Below are 25,072 nucleotides of genomic sequence, written 5' to 3' on the forward strand. Positions count from 1 at the left end.
GATTTTAAGCATTTGTTTCAGTTAATGTTTTGTATGGTTTATAACTAATAAAAAAAACTATCTCAGTTTCTCAGAAATGTGGAAAATAACTGTGATCAGAGGTCTGCAACCTTTACAACCCAGAGACATTTTTACCTCAGTCCAGCTGAATAAGACTCGTTTAGAGTCAATGTTAGGTGACCTTTGTTAAAAAAAAAAAAAAAAATTATAATTTTTGTTATTATTAGAAATTTGTGGACATTGTTAAACTATTTCAAGAAAATAGAAAAGCTTTTCAAAATAAAACTGAAACAATTTCATATATTCATTAAAGGTTCAGTAAAAACTAAAGTTGTATTCAATCTAATAATATATATATACACATACATACATACATATACACACACACACACACACTGAAAGTACACTGGTACTTTCAGTGTATTTCTGTTGTGGAAATTAAATGCATTTATTTCATGAAAAACCACCTGTAATTAATCTTTAACCTTTGTAATTATATTGATTCTTCACCATTTTTAGCCAAAGTCTTTATGAGCCATTGTGAAAGGTCCAGGTCGCAGACCCCTGCATTATTATTTTACTACAAAATGCTATTGCCATGTTCTTAACCACACAATCATGGGCAAGAATGCCAAACTGAAAGCTGTCCAGCATTTAATTAACACCCTCCACAAGGAAGGCAAGCTAAAAAAAAAGGGCCTTGCTGCCTGTTTAGATTGCTGTATCTGAGTAAACTGATGGAAAGTTTAGTGGAAGGACAAAGCGCAGCACATGCAAAAAGCACACCAACACCCTTGAAAGGATTATAAGCACAGGTTTAAGCCATATTCATTAAAATTACTAAAATGCATTACTGTGTAGTAAATCTAGACCATCTTTATTCATAAATATCAAGTTTATATTTTATAATTTACTGTAAGGGCTTTCCATTTATCATATTTGTCGAAATTCTTAAAAAAAAAAAAAAACTTTAATATCTAAAATCAATTATTCATTGAAACGTTTGTCACCAGCTACAGCGAGGAGCATATTCTGCATTTAAGGAGCAGCAGGAAACTGAGCAGCGAAGGCGTTTCTTGATTGTTTTCTCAGATTTATTTGCAGATTGTGAACAGGTACATTTGTTTTTTTTTTCGTGAACAAGAATCTCTACAACCATTTGAGCTGGATGTGATCGTGACAACCTTCGTCCAGTTGGCATCTCAGCAACAAAAAAAAAATATGATTGACAGAAATCGTCGCCCCAGTGTTCTCAAGTAGCCTCCAAATGCTTCCAGCTTTCACTGAGGAAGTTCTCAGCTATGATGACCTACATGTAGGTCACCATAGCTGTGTTCCCACACAGCTTTCTCTCCGCAGTGCAGCCCACTCTCTCCATCAACGCAGGCTTTTACAACAGCAGCCTTAGCTCAGCACCGACAAAAAGCCAAAGATACTGACCGGCGTACGTTTTAGGAACCTTGAGCTGGAGACAGCACTCGTGGTTTTAAATAAACCACTGCGTTTTGAAGGTGATAAACATTTTAAACGGTCTTAAAAATGAATTTACTTGCAACTAAACTGCATACCGATTTCCAACTTAGCATGTAAATCTGATCAGATTGAACAAATCACATTTGCAATGATTCCAAATATGACTTTTTTTTTTTTTATCTAATTGGAAATCAAATTGATTTAACAGGCGTTCTGATGAACAAAACGTCTCGGATTGTTTTTTCGTCGGATGAAAACTGAAGTCAACAAGCAGATCCTGAAGGTTTTCCTCTTCATGCCTCCTCAGTCCTGAACGTCAAAATAATCTATCACAGGCTCCTCTTTAACCATCTTTGACCAGGTGCTTCCTCCCACGGCCCTAGGAGATGAAGAAAACCAGAAAAACAAGCACATTTTATTTTATTTAATCGTATTAAAACGAGGAATGCAATGCCTCTCATACCCATTCATCCCTTTGCAGCAGTGTTACAGCCACACATTTTGACAGGATCTTTGTGTCATACACCAAAACAAAGTAGTGCATTAATGGGAAGTGGAAGGAATAAGGAACATTGAAATTCTGTTTATTATTACGGATAAAAAGTTAAAGTTCAGCGTGCATTTGCACTCAGCCGGCCTCTTATTAATACTCAGGAGATTGACCTTTTGTCTATCAGTCTTTGCAAAATAGCACAAGCTCAGTCAGATTGGATAATGTAACCTTTTATGTGTTGCGACGGATTCTCAACTTGTTTTAGGTCTGGACTTTAACTAGGCCATTCTAACTCATGAACATGCTTCAAACTTTTATGTTTACGGTCATTGTCCAGATGGAAGGAGGGGTGGATGACACCATCATCTAATCTGCATAATTGTTCATACATTTGTCACCCAGGCTGTAGGAGAGCCTAAAAACAACAATGAAATGTGTTTGGGACTAAAAATGACCGTTATAAAATGATTTGTTAATTTAAATACATTGCCTGAGTCCATGCTGCATAAAACAAACTGATGTCAGAGGCACACAAAGTGAATGAGGTGAATAATTGATTAAAGCTGTGTGTCAATCCAGTTCAGGGAATTATTTTACTGCAACAGTTTCAGCAACAACAAAAAAAAAGAGACTACTTTAAAATCTATATTTACGTGGATACGGAGCAGCTGTAGCTGTAGTGTGCCTGTGAGACAGCGCTGAGGGAAATAGGAGCTTCTGTGGCAGCTCTTACTGTTGCCTCAGTGATTCCAGAACGACTGGTGTTTTCGGTAAAGTCGCCATTAAAACAAAAAAGGTCACTAGACTTGTTGCTCGTCCACTTCTGAAAGAAAATTGCTAGAGGGGTCTGAAAAAAAGCTAAATATAGCAACAAAGACGCTAAATGGGCAACATGGGTCTCTAGTTTTCCTTCCCTCCTGAGAGCAGCGCTTCGCAGCCAGACAGGAAGGAACTGGCGCGGTTGGTTTTTCAAAGTAAAATACATTTTAACTTTTCAGAATATTTAAATTAGTGGCGGGCCTTTATTGTATCGTTTTATCGTTATTGCGAAAAATTTCTTATCATGAAAATAATTTATGTTTATCGTGAAAATGATAAATTCCAACTAGTTGTGTCTGAAAACCCTCAAAACAGCCATTATTGTCAGGATCGTTATTTTTTGCTATTTTCTGCTCTGCTGGTTTCTTGAGATCATCATGAAAGTCAATAAATAAATAAAAAAATCTAATTAAATGCAGTTACGTTGTGCAGTTTGGTGATAAATCACTTATTTATATAAATAGCATCCAGATGACAATACGTTATGCTATTAAATGTTTTTTTAAGCACAGTATTTATGTTTATTGGGCTAATTGATATGCAGTCACAGCCCCACAGTTACCTAAAAAGCTCCAAGAAGCTGTAAACAATCTTTTATCGTCAATTTTAATCATTGTCACAACAGTACCACATTATATCATAATAAAATTTTAAGTCCATATCGGCCATCCTTAATTGAAATTAATTTTAAATTCTTACTATGGTTACTATAAGTGTGCGAATATAGGATATCTATCTATCTATCTATCTATCTATCTATCTATCTATCTATCTATCTATATATATATATATATATATATATATATATATATATATATATATATATATATATATATATATATATATATATATATATATATATATATATATATATATATATATTTTTTTTTTTTTTTTTTTTTTTTTTTCTTTTTTTTTTGCCGTGGCGAGGCGCCGCGATCAATTACATGTAGCAGAAACCCTGTTTTAGTTGCTTCTCTGATTCCCTTTGGGTGGATATTTTGTATGTTTGTAGTTGTACCGTCCTCTCTCTCCCCAATTAAAGCTTTTATTGTAACAAAATGTCAAAAGCGGGTATGAAAACCTTCGCAAAGCGCAGCAACACCCATCTGCAGAGTCTTTTAATCATGAATGAAGACTCACTTGTTGCTTTGCTGTTTGATGTGAGCGATGGGAGGAGGAGCCCTCGCGGTCGTCTCCCTCTCCATCACCGCCGTCAGCGTTGAGTTTGGACAGGCGGACTTCCCTCTGGAAACAAGGCAGACACATCCTCAGCACCACAGCCAGCACCATGACGCCGCCGTCACACCTGCAAGCAGTCGTACTTGAGCGCCGTGATGACCACGTTGCGTTTGGGCTCGCTGTCGTAGCTCACGCTCTCCACGCCGTAGACCTCGGCCAGCTCGTGGATGATCTTCCGGTGCTCCCTGTTCATCGGCGGGAAGCAGTGGCTCCTCTTCGGCTGTTTGCCCTGCACCCATCAGGGATGATGATCGGCAACAAAGAGGCGTTTCGTAGCTAATGAAGCTGATTTCTTTCTCTACTCAGAGGACATTTTCAAGCTAAAATGATTACTGTGATTTTTTTTTTTTTGTGTAGAAATTCAGGCAGCACATGCAGCTCAGGTAGGAATACTAGGTCTGTCTTTAGCTAAAGAAGTGTTTTGGATTTTTAGAATCATTTATCCAACCTACACCCATTAATTAATTGTTTCTAAACATTTTTACATTAAAAAGTCTAGATTTTTATAAACTAGACTGAGCACAGAGTTCTTAAATATTTCTACAGGAGGCAACAATGAAAGAAGGTAAGATGGAGACAAGGGAGGAACCATACAAGGACACAAGGAAGGGAGGAATGGGGATAGGATAGATGGAACAAAGAGGAAGGGAGGAGACTTGGAAGGACAGTAGGAAAGTAATGAGAGGAGGACGGAAACAAAGAGGGTAGGAAGGACACAAGGGAGGAAATGTACAAGGAAGCAATGGGGATATGCAACAAGGAACAAAGAGGAAAGAAGGAGACAAGGACAGACCGAAGGAAATGATTGAGAGAAGGAAACCAATAAAGTGTAGAAAAAAAGAGAGAGGAAGGGGACAAACGGGGTAGGATTGATACAAGGAAGAATGAAATGTACGAACTGGGGTACTAGACAAGGAGTGAAGAGGAAAGAAGGAAGGAAAGAAGGATGTTAGGGAGGACAGAAGGAAACAGGAAAAGATTGACAAACGGAAGGTAGGACAGAAAAAAAAAAAAAAATCAAGAAAAGGAAGCAGGGTTTGTAACAAGGCCAAAATGAAGGAGTGAAAAAGGACACAAGGGTGGAAGGAAGTACATAAGGAAGAGTGGGAGTAAGACAGTTAGGGTACAAAGTATGAAAAGGAATGAGGGAAGAGAGGACACGAGGAACAGAAGACAGACAAGAGGGAAAGAAAGAAAGAAAGAAAGAAAGAAAGAAAGAAAGAAAGAAAGAAAGAAAGAAAGAAAGAAAGATGGTAGGGGAAAAGAATGGAGCAACAGAATGAAGGAAGGAAAGAAAGAAAGAAGAACTCATGAACACAAGGAGGGACAACATAGACCATGGGATAGGGGATAAAGTCCAAATCTAATAGTGGGAACCCTCTCCATTTGTCTGCTATTTTTCTAAAACGTAGTTTAGTTTAACATAAATGATAAAAAATAACAAAACACACAACTTTTAGCTAGTTTTTCCCCCTAAACGAAAGAGCAGTGACCACCTGAGGATCCCCTCCACCATCCTCCAGAGGTCGGGATTAAAAAACAGGACGTAGATTGTGATGCTACCTTATTGGCGAGCTCCACCAGATTCTTGATCTCTTCCTCCACTTCAGAGAGAAACTTCAGGTCCTTTCTGAAAGCGGAGCGATGTTGCATTTTAGTGCGATGGCCCGCCTGTGTTTGTTTGGGTGCTGTTGGGATGTACGGGCGAGAAGACCCGCCTTTAAAAACACAGGAAGACGAGGTCAAACCTGGCGTCCTCTTTGAGGCTGTCGCTGTAGACGGAGGTGGAGCGAACGTTGAAGGGGTCTGAGGAGGAATCGATCTGCAACGCCTCGGCCAGACGTCTGTTTCTCTCCAAAGTGGCGCATTCTTGGTCACACTCGAGCCTGACAGAGATGAAAACAGAACTAAATATATAACCCTTAAAGGTTAAAACACTCTGGACATGTCTAAAACCGAGTTAAGGTAATTCATTCACCTACATGTTAAACCATGTGTGTCAAACTCAAGGCCGGCGGGCCGAATCCGGCCCGTCAAGGCAAATTATCAGGCCCTTAAGAGCCAAAAAAGGCAAATTGTTATAAAATAGAGGCATATATCCTTTAAAATTGTATAAAGTTGCTAAAACTGCGCCTCCTGTTGCGAATGTTAATTTTGTTTCACTATGTGTAGTAACAGCATCCAGCTGTTATAATACATCTCAAATTAGGCTAACATGTGGGTCAAACGTTACGTATTGGGGCTTTAATATCCAGCCTCTAGCAAAAGTATTCACATCCCTTAGAGTTTTGGGGTATTTTTATGTCACAATAGGTGTGTTTACATCCAACTTTGAGTGAACTTTTAAAATATCACAAAAAAGAAAATATGCATCAGACATGTTTAATGTAATGATATAAAAAAGTTTTAGATGCAGTTCACTGATTGTGTATTATTATTATTTTTTTTTAAGAACAGGCTCTTGAGCGCCACATGTGGTCCTCGGGGGCTACTTGGTGCCCACGGGCCCCATGTTGGTGACCCCTGGTTTAGATAGAAGCATATTTGTGTTTTATAGTGACTCAAACCTAAATCCAGTTAAGAATCTGTGGGAGAAATGACAAAACTAATGTTTCTACATTCTCTGTCCAATCTAGAGAAGACCTGAGAGATTCAGACACTACATGTTCAAAGTTGGTAGAGATCATACTGTGAAGTAACCTGACTCTAGCCATATGAATGTTGCTCCGCCTAGCTCCACTCACATCCATCTGGGACCTCTCCATAGGAATTGCCTTTATTGAAGGCTGGGCCTTATCAAAAATCCTTGCATATGATTGGATAAGCCACTTGTCTGTCATCTTTATCGACGTGCTATTTCAACCACTCACACCGAAGCTAACCCGTGACGCTGATGAGAGCGACGCAGAAAAAAACAAAACTTTTTTTTTTTATGTGTTTGTGGCTCTAGTGGCACGCGTTTTATTGACAGTGAGCTGACAGGAAGAGGGGGGAAGACAGGCGGCAAAGCGCCGCGGGTCGGAGTCGATCCCGGGCCGACCGCGTTGAGGACTAAAGGCCTCCTAACATGGTTCACGCTAACCGCTAACCGGAAAACAAAACTTTCCAAATCCGGTCGGGAGAAGGGCGAAAACATCGTTTCCACCAACAAAAGCCTTCAGAGGCGTTCTCTGATGTTCTTTTAATGAAACAATATTAGGTAGATTGGACAACACGGAAGAAATAGCAGCATCAATGTTAACGCTTGCTTCCTCGATGCAAGCCGCCATTGTTGTCTGAATCAAAACAGTCTCATGGTCGCTTCTCCACTACGTCACATCTATGAAACTCCAGCCCTGCGTCCTGATTAGCTGGACAATAAAACTGGTTGGAGAAATCACTCTCTATGGAAGATGTCCCAGATGGATGTGAGTGAAGCTAGGCGGAGCGAATATCCATATGGCTAGTCAGGTTAACTGTGAAAGAAGTTTAATATTTGCAACATAGTGCAGCATAGTGTGAGCCTGTGTAAGGGGTATTAATACTCTGCATGCTACAATAAATATTCATTAATTTATTTGTTTTTTCGCAGCACCTCGTCTGCTTCAGCTCCTTCTTGGTGAGGAGCGGGCCGATGTCCATGGAGTCCCCGAGCTGCATGTCAGAGAGCTTGCTGGCCATGGCGATGGCTGCGTACCTGTGGGACAGAACGCTACAGAGGAACATGTTAGCTGCAAAGCTGCCCGCGTGAAAAAAAAAAACACACAAACTGAATATACAGCGAAGGGGAAGTGACCTCTGATAAGAATTGGCAGCTTCTGTGCAGGCAACGCTTTCCTTTCTCCGACCACAGTCACACTGCAGCGCCACCTGATGAAAACATGATTCTCCTTAGCATACATCCATATACAGGGTTCCTACAGCATAAGGCAAGTTAAATTTAAGACTTTTTAAGACTTTTTAATGCCACTCGAAATAAAACGTTAAGACCAACTTGACAATAAACAAGATAAACCTGGTTGCGACAACTTCACCCAAATGTTTATTTTAACATAAACCATTACTTTCTGGCCCAGTAGACAATTTTAAAATATAGGAAGAAAGCTAAAAACACACAAATTACAGATATATTTTTAACAACTACTGAACTGAATTCACAAACTTTGTTTTGTTCCCTACTAAATAAACTATAAATCAGTTTTAAAAACCACAACATAACCAGTGCCAACTCTTTTTCCCCAGCTATGATCCGGCCGCAACAGTTTTTATTGGTTCCGCTGTCGGTACGGAACCAATAATGGTTACGTTGAGCCGTTCGGTAAATTTAAAAATATATAATTGTCTCAATTATTTTACTGTTTGGTAAGGATTACAAAAATAAAATCCTATTTATGACCTGGTAACAATTTTAAGACCTAAGAAAGACTGATTTAAGACATTTTAATGCCAATTAAGGCCTTAGTTTTATATTACAGAATTCAATGCCTTTTAATACTTTTTAAGGATCCGCAGGAACCCTGCAAATAAACCGAACATGTGTTACGGCTACATGACGGTAAACTGGTGGTAGCCTGTTAAGGAGCACAGATGTGCGACACGCCCGTTTTTGTGTGAAGCGTTTCCAGGAAAGCGCGCTGTACCTTGGCGGTGCAGGTGCTGCGCGGGCAGCTGCCACCTCTGTGGCAGGGCGCGTTGCACGGGTGGCCGCAGTCTGCGCGGGGCAGCGTGCACGGCTGCTGGCAGCCGGCCTCCGGCAGGCAGTCTCCGCGGTGGCAGAGCCGTTTGCAGCGGTGCATTTCGCACGGCAGCGTCTTGTTACACGTCAGGCCGCAGGAAATGTCTTGCAGGTGGCACGGGATGTTGCTGCGTTGCTGCGGATCGAAGAAGCGACAAGCTCATTGCGAGGATTAAAGATGAGATAAGATAGTCTTTATTGATCTCACAATGGAGAAATTCACTCGTCACATCGGCTCATACAAGAAGGTGCAGAGTAGGAAAGGTGCATTCAGTTATATACAGTGAATCTTCATATATACAATGGATCAAAAAGAATGCCAAAAAATACAAAAAAGAAAATAGGAATGTAAATGTCTCATTTACATTCTTAGTGGTCTATATATATATATATATATATATATATATATATATATATATATATATATATATATATATATATATATATATATATACACACGTTTTTTATATATACATATACGTGTGTGTTATGAATATAAAAGTCAATTGGTTAAATCTAAACATTGTGGTTTTCATTATTTCATAAAACCGTGTCACATGTGAATCTTTTAAGTTCTGTTATAGTCACAGATTAGGAACAAATGTTTTGGGGGAGTATTAAAGAAAAAGTTACTAATATGAGGGAAAAAAAGTCCTAGGACAATAAAGTAAAAAAAAAAAAGACAAAGGTGTTAATATTATGAGAAAAACGTTATATGAGAATTAAGGGGGGACATTTCCAGAATAGTCACAGTTTGCAGAACTATTTTAGTCGTCGAGTAATAGGGCAAGGTTGGATTATTTTAATTATTTTTATCCTTTACGAGTATAAAGTCAGGAGAATGAAGCCAAAGGAATATGAAAATAAACTCGTAATTACACAAAAAAAAATATATTACGAGATAAAGTATGTTCTGAGATTAAACTCTCTCTGATATATATATATATATATATATATATATATATATATATATATATATATTAGTGCTGTCAAACGATTAAAAATTTTAATCGCGATTAATCGCATAATGTCGATAGTTAACTCGAGATTAATCGCAAATTAATCGCATATTTTGTCCTTTTATTTCTGAAAGTGTAATAGCCTGTTTGGGCATTTTAATGTGCAATTTTTCAATAAATGACACTAATAAAATACATGCTTGTACAAAACATATTTTTATGTTATTTTTCAAGCACTTTTCAGAATTGGAATGAAAACATCCTGGTGCCAAATGTTAAACTCTGGACTATAATGGCTAAATAACTAATCATGACGCCCTGATGTTTACACCATGTGTAAACAAATGTGTAAATAAATACCTGTTTTCATGCCGATATATTTTTTTTTTTGCCTCTTAAACAAACCTAGACATGGTATTATGCATAAACATATAAATTAATAAAAATTGTACATTTCAATAAAGTCATAAGTTTTGTTCATTTCTTCTTTCTCTCTCTCTCACACATCTAATTCTGAGCTTTCACACCAACAATAACTTCCTTGAATATTTTTGCTTGCTGTTTATATCCATATTCATAGAGTTTAAGCCTGGAAAAAGGTTTTAAATCTCCAGGTCATTCCAGTCTTACACTTTGCTTGTAACTGGGCAGGAGCTTAATACCCTGAAAGAGACTGTTTAGCAACTGTTTAGTAACTCCAGGTCCTTCGTTTGGCAACGTGATTCAGCCTTAGTTTGTCAAATACAGAGAAAACAAATTAATAACCATTAAAGTATGGTTTATGGGTTGGGTTTCTGCAATGTTATCAGCATGTTAAAAGCTCATCTTCAGAACCAATGTCTGCTCAAAATGGTGATCTGCACTAAGTTATCTACTTTCAGCAGTTATCACCGGTTATTGCACCGTAAACTGCAGAAAATACGTGCAGAGTTGCTCTGTCTGCCTTTACTACCGTCGGCTCCTATGGCGGAGGGATAGTTCAGCTGGATACAGAGTGTGGGCAGTGCAGGCAGGTCTCATAATAACCGCTGTTTCGTCACTTATTTTAAAGCCCAAATAAGCAATTTCACTTTCAGAAACGTGCCCAAAAAAACCGCAACCCGTGACTCATGAAATTTAGAAGCGCTTTTAGAAAAAAGAAGCGCAAAGTCGCATGTGTCCGAGGGTAAAAGAAACCCTTCGGGGCGGGTGTGTTTGCTACAGTTTTCTAGCGCTCTTGAAACTACGGAAAGCGCCGAGGGTAAAAGAAACACATTAGGGCGATTAACGGCGACAAAAAAATTGTCGGCGTTAAAATGGGTTTGCGTTAACGCCGTTAATAACGCGTTTAACTGACAGCACTAATATATATATATATATATATATATATATATATATATATATATATATATGCGCCTACATACGTACGTACCTACGGGTATATACGTGCATATACATTGTATACATACATACATGTGTACTGACTTATGTTCAGGTGGTGATAGCAGCAGAAGTCACTACATCAGGATTATTGCACGGGTTGTAGGACAGTGTATTAAATCGATTATTGCACATTAATTATTACAGTTATGGTCACAGTTGCAGTTACAGTGCAGCATCGTAAAATCTGATAGCAGCAGGAATAAATGACAATAAACGAGAAGTTAGTAACTCGTCCACCTCTGCGGCTCTTACCTCGTGGTTTCCCATGCACCATTTCTGAGTGAGGTACGTGCAAGGCGGACATTTGTCCTCGCTGTGGCAGTTGTGAAAGACTAAATCAGAGAAAAAAAACACGGTTAAATATCCCGTTTAAAGCGGCAGCGGAGACAGCTACCGGCCCCTCCTACCTGGATGGTCACACTCGTGCCTTCTCAAGCACAGGTTCTTGCACTCCGGTGGCTTCGTGCCACAGGGAACAGGGGGGTATAAAACCGAGGCGCCGCAGTGACACGTCAGCTCGTCAAAACCTGAGAGGGGAGGGAGTCGTAACAAGCTCAGGGCCAAACATAATACCGCAAGGAAATGATGTAAAAACCTTAAACTGGTTCCTGCCACGGCTCCAGTGTAATTATGTTTTGTTTTAGACTCACTGGACTGCCAGCAGGGCTCACAGTTCCCTTTGTGGCACGGCTCCTGGCAGCGGTGGAGGCCACAGTTCAGCTTGTAGCCGCAGATCATGGGACACCTGTGCTCCACAGCCTGGGTAGAGACAGCGAAACAAAAACACCCCAGTGTGTTACGTCATACCTGAAATGTAGATTATGCAGCTCATGCAGACCATCAACCTCTGCTGGGATTTGGAAAGGTTTTCAGTCCCCCCCCCTAAGCTTTTCCACATGGTGTAACAACCACAACCTTCCCTGTGTGTCACTGGGGTTTTAGGTGAGAAACAGCAAAGCATAACTGTGAAGTGGCAGAGAAATATAAATATATTCCAAAAAGGTTTTGTAAATAAAAATGTTTAAGCAGAGCTCCGACACATTTCTCCTTTCGCAATTCCACCCAAATGTTTATCCAGAGCGGATGATCGGATGGAGAGACTGACGGATAAGGAGGTGGACAGATGGATTGGAGGAAGCAATGACCAATAGAGAGGACAGAGGAATTGATGAACAGAGAGATTGCTGGACAGAAAGACTGTTGGACAGAAAGACTAATGGACAGAAAGACTAATGGACAGAAAGACTAATGGACAGAAAGATGAATTAAGAGATCTAAAGAGAGATTGCTGGACAGAAAGATTGCTGGACAGAAAGACTAATGGACAGAAGGATGAATAAAGAGATGGAAAGAGACATTGTTGGACAGAAAGATTGCTGGACGGAGCAATTGCTGGACAGAAGGAGGAATAAAGAGACAGAAAAAAGGATTGTTGGACGCAAGAATTGCTGGACGGAAAGATTACTGGATGAAACAATTGCAGGACAGAAGGAAGAATAAAGAGATGGAAAGAGGGATTGCTGGACAGAAAGATTGCTGGACGGAACGATTGCTGGACAGAAGGAAGAATAACGAGATGGAAAGAGGGATTGATGGACGGAAAGATTGCTGGACAGAGAGGCTAATGGACAGAAGGATGAATAAAGAAATGGAAAAAGGGATTGCTGGACAGAAAGATTGCTGGAGGGAACGATCGCTGGAGGGAAACGATTGCTGGACGGAGCAATTGCTGGACGGAGCAATTGCTGAACAGAAGGAGGAATAAAGAGATGGTAAAAGGGATTGCTGGACAGAAAGATTGCTTGACGGAAAGATTGCTGGACAGAGAGGCTACTGGACAGAAGGATGAATAAAGAGATGGAAAAAGGGATTGCTGGACAGAAAGATTGCTGGACGGAGCAATTGCTGGACAGAAGGAGGAATAAAGAGATGGAAAGCGGAATTGATGGACGAAAAGATTGCTGGACAGAGAGGCTACTGGACAGAAGGATGAATAAAGAGATGGAAAGAGGGATTGCTGGACAGAAGAATTGCTGGACAGAAAGATTGCTGGACGGAGGGGCTACTGGACAGAAGGATGAATAAAGAGATGGAAAGAGGGATTGATGGACAGAAGGATTGCCGGAAAGAGGAATTAATAAAGAGACGGGGAGACTGATAGATGAAGAGATAGACAATAGTCACATGATCACATTTGTCAATCAGTAGCAGTTCTCCCACAGTTATACTGGTTCAACAGAAGGACCCAATCTGCTATATTTCATAGGAGTCAACCGGTCCAAACGGATGTCAGAACCCAAATAAATAACCTTGGACGTGAAACGGTGGTAAAAACCCTCTGATACTCACCACACAACAAAGCTCTCCACACTTGTGCCGACCACAGGAGCGCTTCTTGCTGCATCGTTTCTCACACCTGAAGACGAGCTCCTCTACGAGGAAATGACCACAGCGTCAGGTGATGGACGCAGTAAAGTCATATTTCACTCCTAACATGTTCACATTTTTACCTTCGTTTTGAATATTCGCACATGGAACCTCCTGGAAAACAAATAAACAGTCTTTAAAATTCAAAGTCTTAAACCAACCGCGACAAATCCTGCATTCAACTCTGCTGATGTTCTGGCCCTACCTTGGTCTTGGAGCCACAGCGGCATCTGATAGTTGAGGTCAGAGAGCAGGGCCCGCAGCTCCCTTCATGGCACAAATTCTGACACAAATGGATGGTGTCTGAAACAACAAGATGGTTATCTTCACACAACCTCCAACAACAACGCCAGCGGGCTCCAGATAAGGCACATCCTGTTTGTGGAGGACGACCGACACAATGGACCACCAGGAAGACACAGAACAGTCGCATTTTAAAAATAGATCCCAAAGACATAAACAACAGGGAGTTTAAGATAAGATAAGATAGGCTTTATTGATCTCACAATCTGCAGTGAACCATCTTGATCAGGACTGCCCAAGAAGAACAGCAGTTGTATCTAATTGGACCAATTTATTATTTAGGTCTCTGAAGTCCTTGTCATTGGTTTGCACACACCTTCACTTTATGTTAGAGTGAGGCTTACTGGTCGCAGACAAGCTTTGTTGTTTTAATGTTATTTTCTATCTGTTGAGCTCCTCGAGCCATTTGAAGGTCAAGTGAAAAAAATGGTAAACATTAGCTGCGTTAAGTGTTGGTTTAATAAGTTTTATGTTGTAAATATTATTTTGAAAGGTGTGTCTTCTGCCTGAATTTATTTTGCAGTTATGTTATATGTGAAATACTTTATTTTTGTCTCTTAAATAACAGAATTTGTATACAAATTATTTTTGTCTGATTACCTTTTTGTTTTTTTATAAATCAAATATATCAAAAATGAGATGTTATGATTAGTTACTCAGCACACAAGTAGAGTTCCTACCGAATAATTTTTTACTCTTTTCTGGCAACTCGATCCACCTCTGGTTTTAGGGAGCATCTGGTGATCTGACCAGATTTACTTTCTTGTCTCTTTTCTGTCTCCTTGCAAAAACTCCTTTTGCATTCACTGTACCTCAGAAATGGGGGCCCCTTATTTTCTCCTCTAACTTTGATATCAACTGTAAATTAGCATTAAAAGCTAATTTTTTGTGCTTTTTTTTGTCTCTTTCTGTGTCTCTGCTCTGTCTTCTCTAACCCCCAGTCAGTCGAGGCAGATGAGCGTTCTCACTGAGCCTGGTTCTGGTTCTGCTGGAGGTTTTCCTCCCTGTTAAAGGGGAGTTTTCCTCTCCACTGTCGCTTCATGCATGCTCAGTATGAGGGATTGCTGCAAAGACATCAACAATGCAGACGACTCTCCCTGTGGCTCTACGCTCTTTCAGGACTGAATGCTGCTTGTCGGGATTTGATGCAATCTACTGGGTTTCCTTATATAGGACATTTTTTGACCAACCTGTATTATTCAATTCAATTTTATTTATATAGCGCCAATTCATGAAACATGTCATCTCGAGGCACTTTACAAAGTCAAATCAACCATATTATACAGATTGGTAAAAAAATTCCTATATAAGGGAACCAGTTGATTGCTTCAAAGTCCCGACAAGCAGCATTCACTATGTGATTGAATTTGACTTTGGAAAGAGCCTTGAAATGACATGTTTCATGAACTGGCGCTGAATAAATAAAATTGAATTGAAAATATCAAATTCCAGTCTGAATCCTGTGTTTTATATCCCAACTTATAAACCAAAGTTGTTTTTTTTGCAGAAGGTTTCTCCTCGCTGTAAAAATTAGCAGCAAAAAAAACAAACTCTAAAGACGTAACATTTAAACATTTTCAGCCAAAAGTACATCACAAAGCTCAGGAAATCCTGCTAACCTGTGGAATTTAGACATGTCTCTTTTAATGTTGGCTCTTTTATCCTTGCTTTGTTATTTTCAAACAAAAACATCTAAACCACTAAACTGCTGAGTCACTCTGGACGCTACATGACGCTCAGAGAGAGCCATCGGTGTCTGCTGAGCACCGTTTCCCATGTTTAACGCCCTGTTTCTAACACCTAAAATATAAAGTTTAACAGCTTTCCCTACCGTTGGAGCCACAGGGCAGAGGCTTGTTGCACGTCTTCCCGCAGGACGGGATGGGATCGGAGCAGCTCCGTCGCTCAGAGTAGCCCAGCTCCAGGAGTTTGGCCAGCGGGGTCTGACCACAGGGACACGTCTTGACGCGGCTCGGAGAGCGCGGGCACGGCTGGCACGGCCCGCGGTGACACACCTGCTGGCACCGGTGAGCGTCACAGTTCAACGTCCTGAGCGGGGAGCAGACTCGGGGTCAGGGGGGAGGTAGTCGGCTGTGGAGCCCCGCAGCGTGTGCGTCATTTCCACACTTACCTGGAGCAAACGTTCTGACAGGAGAAATGCCCCGAGCCGTCAAATCCGTCTTTGTCAGTGCCGCACGGGACGGCGCGGGTCGTCACGCCACAGTAACAGACTGCAGACAAACGCGGAAAACAAACCGATGAGCTACGAATCTTCGGATTCAACATTTCCATCATACAATCATCTTACAGCACTGTGCGTAGATAAGCTTTCTCCTTAGATTTATTCACATTTTATATCGTTAAAACGTAAAAATAAAAAGGTCTACGAGCAAAAGAAATTGTTTTGTGGTCGATTTCTGGCAAATATATTATAAATATAGCGTGGCGACCTGCCCAGGTTGTACTCCGCCTCTCGGCCATTGACAGCTGGAGATAGGCACCAGCACCCCTCGTGACCCCAATAAGGATAGACGTGTTATAAAATGGATGGATGGATATTATAACTATAATTATAAAGGGTATTGTCATGTATACAGATAAAACAAGACTGTAAATGTAAACAAATATATTACCCCTCTTTACTACTACTACTACTACTACTACTACTACTACTACTACTACTAAAAATCAAATTCAAGGCTGTGGTCATTAATTTAAATTATTGTTCAATTTTGATTTTAAAGCTTCAATTGTCACAAAATAGCCTGAGAGTAAAAAACTAAATGTTAGTGTTTAATTCTTTACAAGCACTCTTTTATTTTATTCAGGTAAAAATGACAGGAAGCAGATTGTAGGAGCGGCTGCAGCTTTTATTACACATAATAAGGTAGAGTGAGTATATCTGCGTGAAAACAAATCATTAAAGAGGAGCCAGAGGCGCAGACGTTTGCTACTCGTCTACATGCCGACGCAACAAATCTGTTCACCACCTTGAATTTAAACCCAGATTCATCCATGAGCAGCAAATATTAAAATCTGCTCCAATTTAATTAAAATACATTAGGCAAATTGTGATTTTGCAGGATCTTTTATTAGTTTAGTGAGCAAAAGTACAAGATTTATGATTATCACAATTAGGTCTTAGCTTTTAATAAATTTTATTCTAATAAATACTTATTCTCTAATTTAGTTGGTGATTTTGATGTTTTCATGCTAATTACTTTTGATAACCGGGTCGAAATTCTCATAATAAACTTTTTTTTAATACTTTGGCACTTATGTTAAGATTCAACCACAGATTTATTTTCCTAAAAGCACAACAGACGCATCGTTTGTTGACCTTTCTAAATAATTTTGATTTCAATATTGAACAAAAGAAACGGGATTATATTCTTTTCTATAACCTAACACTCTAAAATCAAGCGACTCTGTCTTGTACGCATACGTGAAAAGCAACCCGCTTTAAATCGTGGAAATAAATCCCCCCCCCCCCCCATCTAAAAGCAAAAAGCAGAAAATGGTGATGGAAATATCACCAATTAAACTGTTTCTATGATTGCCAATACCTGTAAAATATAAAGTTAACACTGAACTGCTGCATTTCTTTCATAGCACGCATTTCATTTATCGCATCTAGTTTCTGTTTTTATTCATTTTAGCAATCTTTTACACCCATCTGATAAATTATACCAATAAAGGTCGTCTCGTCTCGTCCTGAAACATTTACGTTCTAATCAAAACGACATTCAATAACAAACGACTGAGTTTTATCAAGACAAATCCTTACTTTTCCTCAATATTCAAAGCCTCTGTAGGGAGAGACTCACCCTGCTGAATCTGCAGCTGGCAGGGCTGACACGCCCCGCTGTGGCACACCTGTGCGCAGGTGTGCTCGCCACAGTTGAGTAAAGCCCCGCAGACCTTTTCACACCGGAGGACTGTGGCCTGGCCGCAGCGCATTGGCTGACTACAACAAACCAGACGCATTAGAAATCCAACTAGAGTCCAAATACGCTGACAAACGATCTAATACCGGTGGAGTTTTTGACAACGAAGCAAAGCTAACACAAAGTTGTTACCTCGTGTTCCCACAGACGCAGGATTTGGTGACAAACGCGGGACACGAAGGACAAGGTCCAGGATGGCATAAGCTGAGGGGAAAACACCAAAAAGTCAACATGACTTACATTTTTACATGACTAATAAGGTATAATATCTCCCAAGGCTGTTAGTTTGGTTGCTAAAAAAACCTCCAATGTACCTTATTGGGATTTTATGTGACAAAGCTTTTCATAATTGTGAAATGGAACCCTTTTTTGTAAAGTTTTGACATTTTTACGAATAGAACATTTGAAAAAAGAAATCAGAGAAGCTTCCCAGCTATATTCAGGTTCAATCAGGATCAACACTCTGGACTCCCTTTATACCAGGGGTGTCAAACTCATTTTGGTTGAGGGGCCGCATACAGCTTAATCTGATCTCAAGAGGGCCACACGAGTTTACTCTGCAAAATTAAATAGAACTAATAAATATGGACTTGTTGATTTTTATATTAAGTTAATTTCACTTTTACACAATATATTGTGAATAACCTCAGCGTTTTTAAGAAAAGTATGTGCAATTTCAACAATACTTTTACTCAGTTAAACATTTACTTGTGCATTATGCATAAGAACTGATCACAGTGATTGTACAATGTTGAAAAACATTTATTCACATTTTTTGGAACTTAAAAACACTGTCCTGCATGACAAAATACATCAAACAGATAAAAATTAAGAAATGATTTGAATTTTTCCACACCTGAAGCTTAATCTGCTAATTAAAACACAGCGCCCCTCGTGGACAATAATGGAACTGCATATTTTCAATTAAACAAAGTACATGTTTTTTTCAATAATTGTTTTATCATTCTCTTCCTTTTATCTTGTCCACTTGTGAAAGTCAAATCTGGTGAGCTCTTTGTGGCATCTTATTGCCACATTGCCAGACAGGACAGTGGAAAAAAAAAAAAAAAATTTAATTTCTTTTTTTAATTTTTTTTTTTTTAATAATGATAATGCATTTAGCCACAGGGCCGGACAAAATTGTTCGGCGGGCCGGATCCGGCCGTATGTTTGAAACCCCTGCTTTAGACTGCCTCAGCCATCACAACTGAAGACTGCTTTCAAATATGAGGAGAAACATCTTCAGTCAACTATTCTAGCACAGAGGATCTAATTTCTAACCTCTGCTGTGGAAATTACCGCCGACGCAACACTGTGTTCTTTTTCTTATCTAATCGCCTAAATATTATTCAACATTCAGTCCTGACAGGCTGTCCTGCACCACGGACCAACCAGAGTGGTGGTGTTGTGCGTTCACAGCTCACATGTTACAGGGGTGGTTGCAGTCCACGCCGCTCCTCTTCTTCCCACACATGTCACCACAGCTGTGGGGAATCTCGCTGCGCTGCCACTCGGGGTTCGTCACTTTGCCTGCCGATCAAACGCAAAGGAAAGAAGAAGATCTCGTTAGGCGTGATCAGAGGAACCCGACATTTAACACATTACTTATTTTAGAAGGTGTGTAAACAGGGCTGCTCTGGATGGATGGATGGAAGGATAGATAAAAGGAGGAATGGATGGATGATAAATGGATAGATAGATGCATGGAAGGATAGATAAATAGATTGATGCATGGATAGATAAATGGATGGATGGATGGATGGAAGGATAGATAAAAGGAGGAATGGATGGATGATAAATGGATAGATAGATGGAAGGATAGATAAATGGATATATAGATGCATGGAAGGATGGATAAATAGATTGATGCATGGATAGATAAATGGATGGATGGATGGATGGATGGATGGATGGATGGATGGATGGATGGATGGATGGATGGATGCATGGAGGGATGGATGGATCGAGGGATGGATGGATCGATGGATGCATGGAGGGATGGATGGATTGGGTGGATAGATGGATTGATGGATGGATAGATGAATGATGGATTGATGGATAAATGGATGGATAAAAGTGGATGGATGGGTGGGTGGATGGATGGATGGATACATAAATAAATAAATGGATGGATGGATAAATAAATGGATGGATGGATAAATAAATGGATGGATGAATGAATGGATAAATAAATAAATAAATGGATGGATGAATGGATGGATAAATAAATGGATGGATGGATGGATGGATAAATAAATAAATGGATGAATGGATGGATGGATAGATAAATGGATGAATGGATAGATAGATAAATGGATGATGGATGGATGGATGGATGGATAGATAAATAAATAGATGGATGGATGGATGGATAAATAAATAAATGGATGGATTGATAAATGGATGGCTGGATGGATGTATGCCATTCAATCCTTTTTTCAGGAACCCTGTGGAGAAGTAAAGGCCGTCAGCCATGACTGAAAGAAGCTCTCACCACAGAAGCAGACGTAGGCGCTCGGGTGTTTCAGCGAGACATTCTGGCAGGCAGGACAACGCCAGCCTTCAGATGAATCTGACACAAAGACACAAACAGCAGCTCCAGTTCAGCACAAGGTCAGATTTCCTGCAGCACCTTTCTGTCAGGGGTCACCCAGAGCTACAAAACCAATCCACCTGCTCAGTCTTTTCAGATCGCTACAAAGCCCAGAGTGCTGCTGAATCAGCAAGAAACGATTAACAGGGTCACAACGCCGTAGAGCTGTAGCCCGTGACCTCGGATCAGAACCGACTGTGTAGAATATGCGGCCTGAAAACGACCACGCCCTGTGTAAAAGCCGTACCGTCTGCCTGCGAGGCCGGGGATCGGGCCCACTTCTTGATGCAGTTCAGATGGAAGACGTGGAAGCAGCTCTGGCAGCTCCACACCGGGGCCATGACCCGGATGACGTCGCAGCACACCATGCACTCGTACTTCTCCTCGGACAGCTGTTCAATCAGGCACCCTGCGGAGCGGAGAGGGCGGAGGGTTCAGCTTGCAGCCAGTTTTCAACATCCAGAGAAATCCTTCATTAGATCAGTTCATCGTCGTCTTGTTTGGGGTTACAAGACAAAAGAGTGCAATCATGGAGAAGTAGAAACATATTTAATTAGCAACTTATTTCAGATTTCCCCGGTGAGATGATCAAACCTCGGACGGCAATGTGCTGGTCAGGTTTTTTGCTGTCAAACTCACCTGCAAACGTTGTTTTACTCGATTCAACGATCAATTAAAACTAATTTATGCTTCAGAGCGTGTGCCTGTAGCCTTTACCTGAAAAACGCATCAAAGATCACACCGTTGACGCAAATATTTATTAGCTGTTGTGCTAACGGCGACATTTTTACAATGATCCTTACTGCTGACATGTTGATTAATATGCATTGTTGTCATTTAAATAAATGTTAAATAACGTTTTGAGTAAGGTCGTTACAATACTAAAAGCAAAACTTCACAATATTTCAAACTTACAATATGATAAAGCTAACCAACTTTCATCTATCAGGGTGAAATCATAAAGTAGGGGGACAATTCAGCGCTCGTTTAGAGAAATATAGGAGAATTTAAAGGGACAGTGTGTAACTAAATTGGCTTTTAATAAGCAAAAATCAAGTGTTGCTTTTATAGATACATATTCTGGTAAAGTCTAATAACAACACATCAAAAATGAAAGCGTTTATAGCTTTTACTTTTGCAGATACAGGAGCTTTACTGACCTTTTTAAACATCAAATCAGTCTTGTAGCGTTAGCTTAACATGTCAAACAAGAGGGTTTATTGCAGAGACCTAAAATATTTTGATAAGCCTACATTTTAAATGATTGATACATCAGAAACTATGATTTTTCACCATAGATCCCTGTAATGAACTGAGACCAAACTGATTATGAATACTTTTGGCACCGTCCATTTAACTGTGTAGGTGCCTTTCGCTTCTTTGTTTTGTTACAAACTGTCTTATCTTGAGCAGGATATGTGAAATCATTCAGTACGTTGAGTTAATGATTTCTATAACATTTTACAGAAATAATGAGCCAACCTGTTTGCGTCTCTTTACTTTTGGGCATTTTGTCCGAGCTCCTCTGACCCGAGTTGATGTTCTGGTGGCTTGTCCTTTTCCCTCCTCTTCCCTGAAAAGGTTTTTGTGGCCCAGAGACTTTTCCAGTATTGTAAGGAGGATCCTGAGATGCTCTGACCTGTTCAGAACCATCCTGGACAGCGGGCCCTCTCTTCGAGCTCACCTCCTCGTAAGATGATGGTTTTGGAGGCTTGATGGGCCCTTGTCGTCGCTTCCCGTCATCATTTTTCCACTGTTTTTGATCGTAGGGTTCAGCTCTGCCACCTTGCCTGCTCTGTGGAGCTCTTTTGGTGTTTTCTGTATGTGTCTTTTCTTCTTTGGTACCATGAGATCTTTGATCCGATAAGGAAGCATGATCACTTTTCTCATGTTCTTCTCCTTTCCTCTGCTCCTGCCCAGCGTTTCTTGGTTTTTTCACTTGAGTCTCCTGATCTTTATTGGCTTGCTGCAAACCCCTGTTCCCACTTTCTCTCCTCCAGGTCGGCGCATCAGGTCCGTCCACGGAACCAGCATATCTGGTGCCTGCACCAAAAGGACCCAAGTCTCTACCGGGCTTTTGCTGCCAGTTGCCAGAACCCCCAACATTTCCATTCAAACATCTGTTTCCTTCTCTCCGTCCTCTTCCTCTGCCTCTTCTCCTGGCTACATCCTCTTCTGGATAGGGGGAAGTGTTGTACTCAGCATAGTTTGAATTATTTTGGCCAAACCCTTGATGAACGTATCCATATTGTTGATAGGGATCATAGCCGTAACCCCTCAGGTTTCTGTCACTGTCGGGTCTGGGTCGGGCTCTCCTAGAGCCGTGGTGCTGCTGTTTGCGATGCAACTTACCATCTGGATTGAGGTCAGGTGGGTCTGCAAGCAGAAGTGAGAACAGTGTGATTGAAGAGGTCTGATTAAGAACAACAACTACGGTGCCATTCAAAGTATTCACACCCCTTCCTTTTCTAAATGGAAATTGAAAAAAAGGGTGAAATCCAGAAATTAAACTTTGCAAAACTTCTTAATCCAAAAAAGGGGTTTGAGAGCAACTCTGTTTTTCTCAGATTGTATTTAATAACAAAAAAATAAATAAAAATAAATAAATAAAATAAAAATATCACATTTTATTTTTTTTATTCAATTTTTCCAAATGTCTCATATTCTGATTGAGTTTTACGACTTGCAATCTTTTCAGATTGCGTTTCTCAGATCACACTCCTCACTTCTCCATCTTGATGCACACATTGACCAATAAAAATGTCGTCGTTAACGTCCGTGCAGACCAATAGAAATGTGTCTTCGCTCCTCACTCCAGAGGAAAGCCCGCCCCCAGACATAAAGAAAATGTTTCGATTTTGATAATTATCAACAAATTTAAAACATATATTTTAAGTGCAGCCCTGGTCTTTTTATGCTGTTGCTTAGCGACCTATTTTAAGATACAGAACACACAAACACTGAATTCAAACTCAACCCTTTATTCAGCCAACTTTTGACAAAAACTGCAAGTTTTTAAAAAAGAAAAAAAGAATGCGCGCGCTCTGAACTCTTTAAAGGGGGCGGAGCTTAGTGACGGAGCATTCCTGGGTCTGTTTGTGATTGGTTGGTAGAACGTAACACCTGTAATAGAAACCTACATGATAGGCTAGAATGTAAAATACAAGGAAAACTACCTTTTTTTTAATTACTTTTTTCTAACGTCTATATACGTCTATTATTGAATTATCGCCCAGCCCTACATGAAAGTATAATTCTAACCCAACCTAGACCATCTCTATATAAACAATATAGTCATATATATCATTTTAAAGTTATTTTTAAAATCTTGATATATTGCCCATCTTTAGGTGTTTATCATCTCTGCTGTTTTTGCATAACCTTTGTTTTAATTCTTGTAAATAGCCCTTTGGTGTTTTTCCATGCAGAAAACATACATGCGCGTTTTGTACGTTTGTTTAAAATAAATAAACCTTGTCAGATTCAAACTTCTTTAGTTTGTTGAGTAACCAATTTTTAAAACACATATACAGTATTTTTCCCTCCTTATGTTCCTGGTACACCTGGATTTCCTCACTGTGGGACACTGCTAAACAACCTTTTTCCTTATTTTAATCCAACACTATTATGAAGAAGTTCCAGCTAATCTTGAGAAAACACACAAAAGTAAATAGGATCCCCTCCTTAAATCACAAACCACAGAGTTCATTTCAAACACACGGATCCGCTTCAAACCACCGATGGCATCAGAGGTTAGGAAAGTTTCAAGCAGGGTTACAGATCATCCGCCAATAAATTGCTACAACTACCAATCTGATAATGCTGTGGCTTTAGCTCCTGGTTAAAGCAGCACACCCCCACCAGTCACATGAAGCCCGGTTTCAAAGTCCCCAGTCAGTCGCATGTAATCATGCCACATAAAGTGAGGAAAAGGGTCAATGTTTAGGCTGGAACTAAAGTTACTGCTAACAGCGGCTAACACCGGCTAGCTTAGCGCTAAAACTGCCAGTCAGTAATGCTAACGTGGCTAATCGAGTGTTTTTAAGAAAATATTATTTCCGATACTAATATTGAACTTCAAAACACGCTCACTCGCTCGTTGTAGAGTATTCAGTAAACATGGCAGTTACCTGACGAGCCTTCGGCCATTAACTTTGCCCTGCCGAGCTGTTTCTCCTCAACAAGTTTGTTAGCTGCAGGCTAGCTCAGAGGAGCTGACAGGTCGAGCCAGGCCCTCGGTGACAGAGTCCACCGTCTCACCCGACCCCTGCTGCTAGGACTGACCAGAATCTCCTCTGAACCTGTGCTATATCCCTCCTTTTCCACTACTTGTACCCAACTAGCGGCACCTGCTAGCTGAAGCCAAGCTAGCAAGGGGGGGAGTGCTGTCAAGCTAGCCGCAGCTAACCGGAACTTCCGTGCTGGATTTCCAAAATAAAGGGCCTTCCATGTAAAAACCAGAGGAGAGCAAGCAGGAGCGACACGCTGGGAGGTTTCTGACAACGTTGTGCATTAGAGACTGAAAACAATCTTCTCCTTAGCTGAAGCTTGGCCAGATTGGAAGGGGGCACCGATGTACATCAGTTTTCAGCAGGATGTGAACGTGAAGCATCCCCCCCAACATGATGCTGCCACCACCATGTGTCACCATGGGGGTGGTGGTATTCAGTGGGATGGGCA

At 40.3% G+C, this 25,072-nt stretch overlaps 1 protein-coding gene across 1 annotated transcript; it reads right to left on the bottom strand.

Annotated features, from left to right (window-relative positions):
* Positions 1-1,696: 1,696 nt before the first annotated feature.
* On the bottom strand, positions 1,697-24,807 carry nfx1 (nuclear transcription factor, X-box binding 1). The gene is made up of 23 exons (XM_012850050.3): positions 24,523-24,807; positions 21,875-22,768; positions 20,640-20,801; positions 20,294-20,371; positions 19,224-19,329; positions 17,932-18,003; positions 17,680-17,819; positions 15,984-16,083; positions 15,684-15,901; positions 13,755-13,852; positions 13,633-13,663; positions 13,472-13,554; positions 11,773-11,881; positions 11,530-11,649; positions 11,375-11,454; positions 8,647-8,877; positions 7,803-7,876; positions 7,602-7,703; positions 5,776-5,913; positions 5,591-5,657; positions 4,111-4,256; positions 3,929-4,033; positions 1,697-1,852 (listed from the first exon to the last, which is right to left on the bottom strand). The coding sequence occupies exons 1-23, from the start codon at positions 24,539-24,541 to the stop codon at positions 1,777-1,779; spliced, it is 3,249 nt and encodes a 1,082-aa protein (XP_012705504.2). The 5' UTR covers positions 24,542-24,807; the 3' UTR covers positions 1,697-1,776.
* Between the last annotated feature and the right edge of the window lie 265 nt (positions 24,808-25,072).

The sequence above is a fragment of the Fundulus heteroclitus genome, chromosome 21, assembly GCF_011125445.2.
Source record: "Fundulus heteroclitus isolate FHET01 chromosome 21, MU-UCD_Fhet_4.1, whole genome shotgun sequence".
In the NCBI taxonomy this organism is placed as follows: Eukaryota; Metazoa; Chordata; class Actinopteri; order Cyprinodontiformes; family Fundulidae; genus Fundulus; species Fundulus heteroclitus.

Excerpts from the sequence above, each read along its gene's own strand:
- nfx1 (XM_012850050.3), bottom strand. Across the intron at positions 13,555-13,632 it reads TGCGAATATTCAAAACGAAG|AGGAGCTCGTCTTCAGGTGT; the intron begins GTAAAAATGTGA and ends ATTTCCTCGTAG. Across the intron at positions 1,853-3,928 it reads ATCAAACAGCAAAGCAACAA|GGCCGTGGGAGGAAGCACCT; the intron begins GTGAGTCTTCAT and ends TTCATCTCCTAG.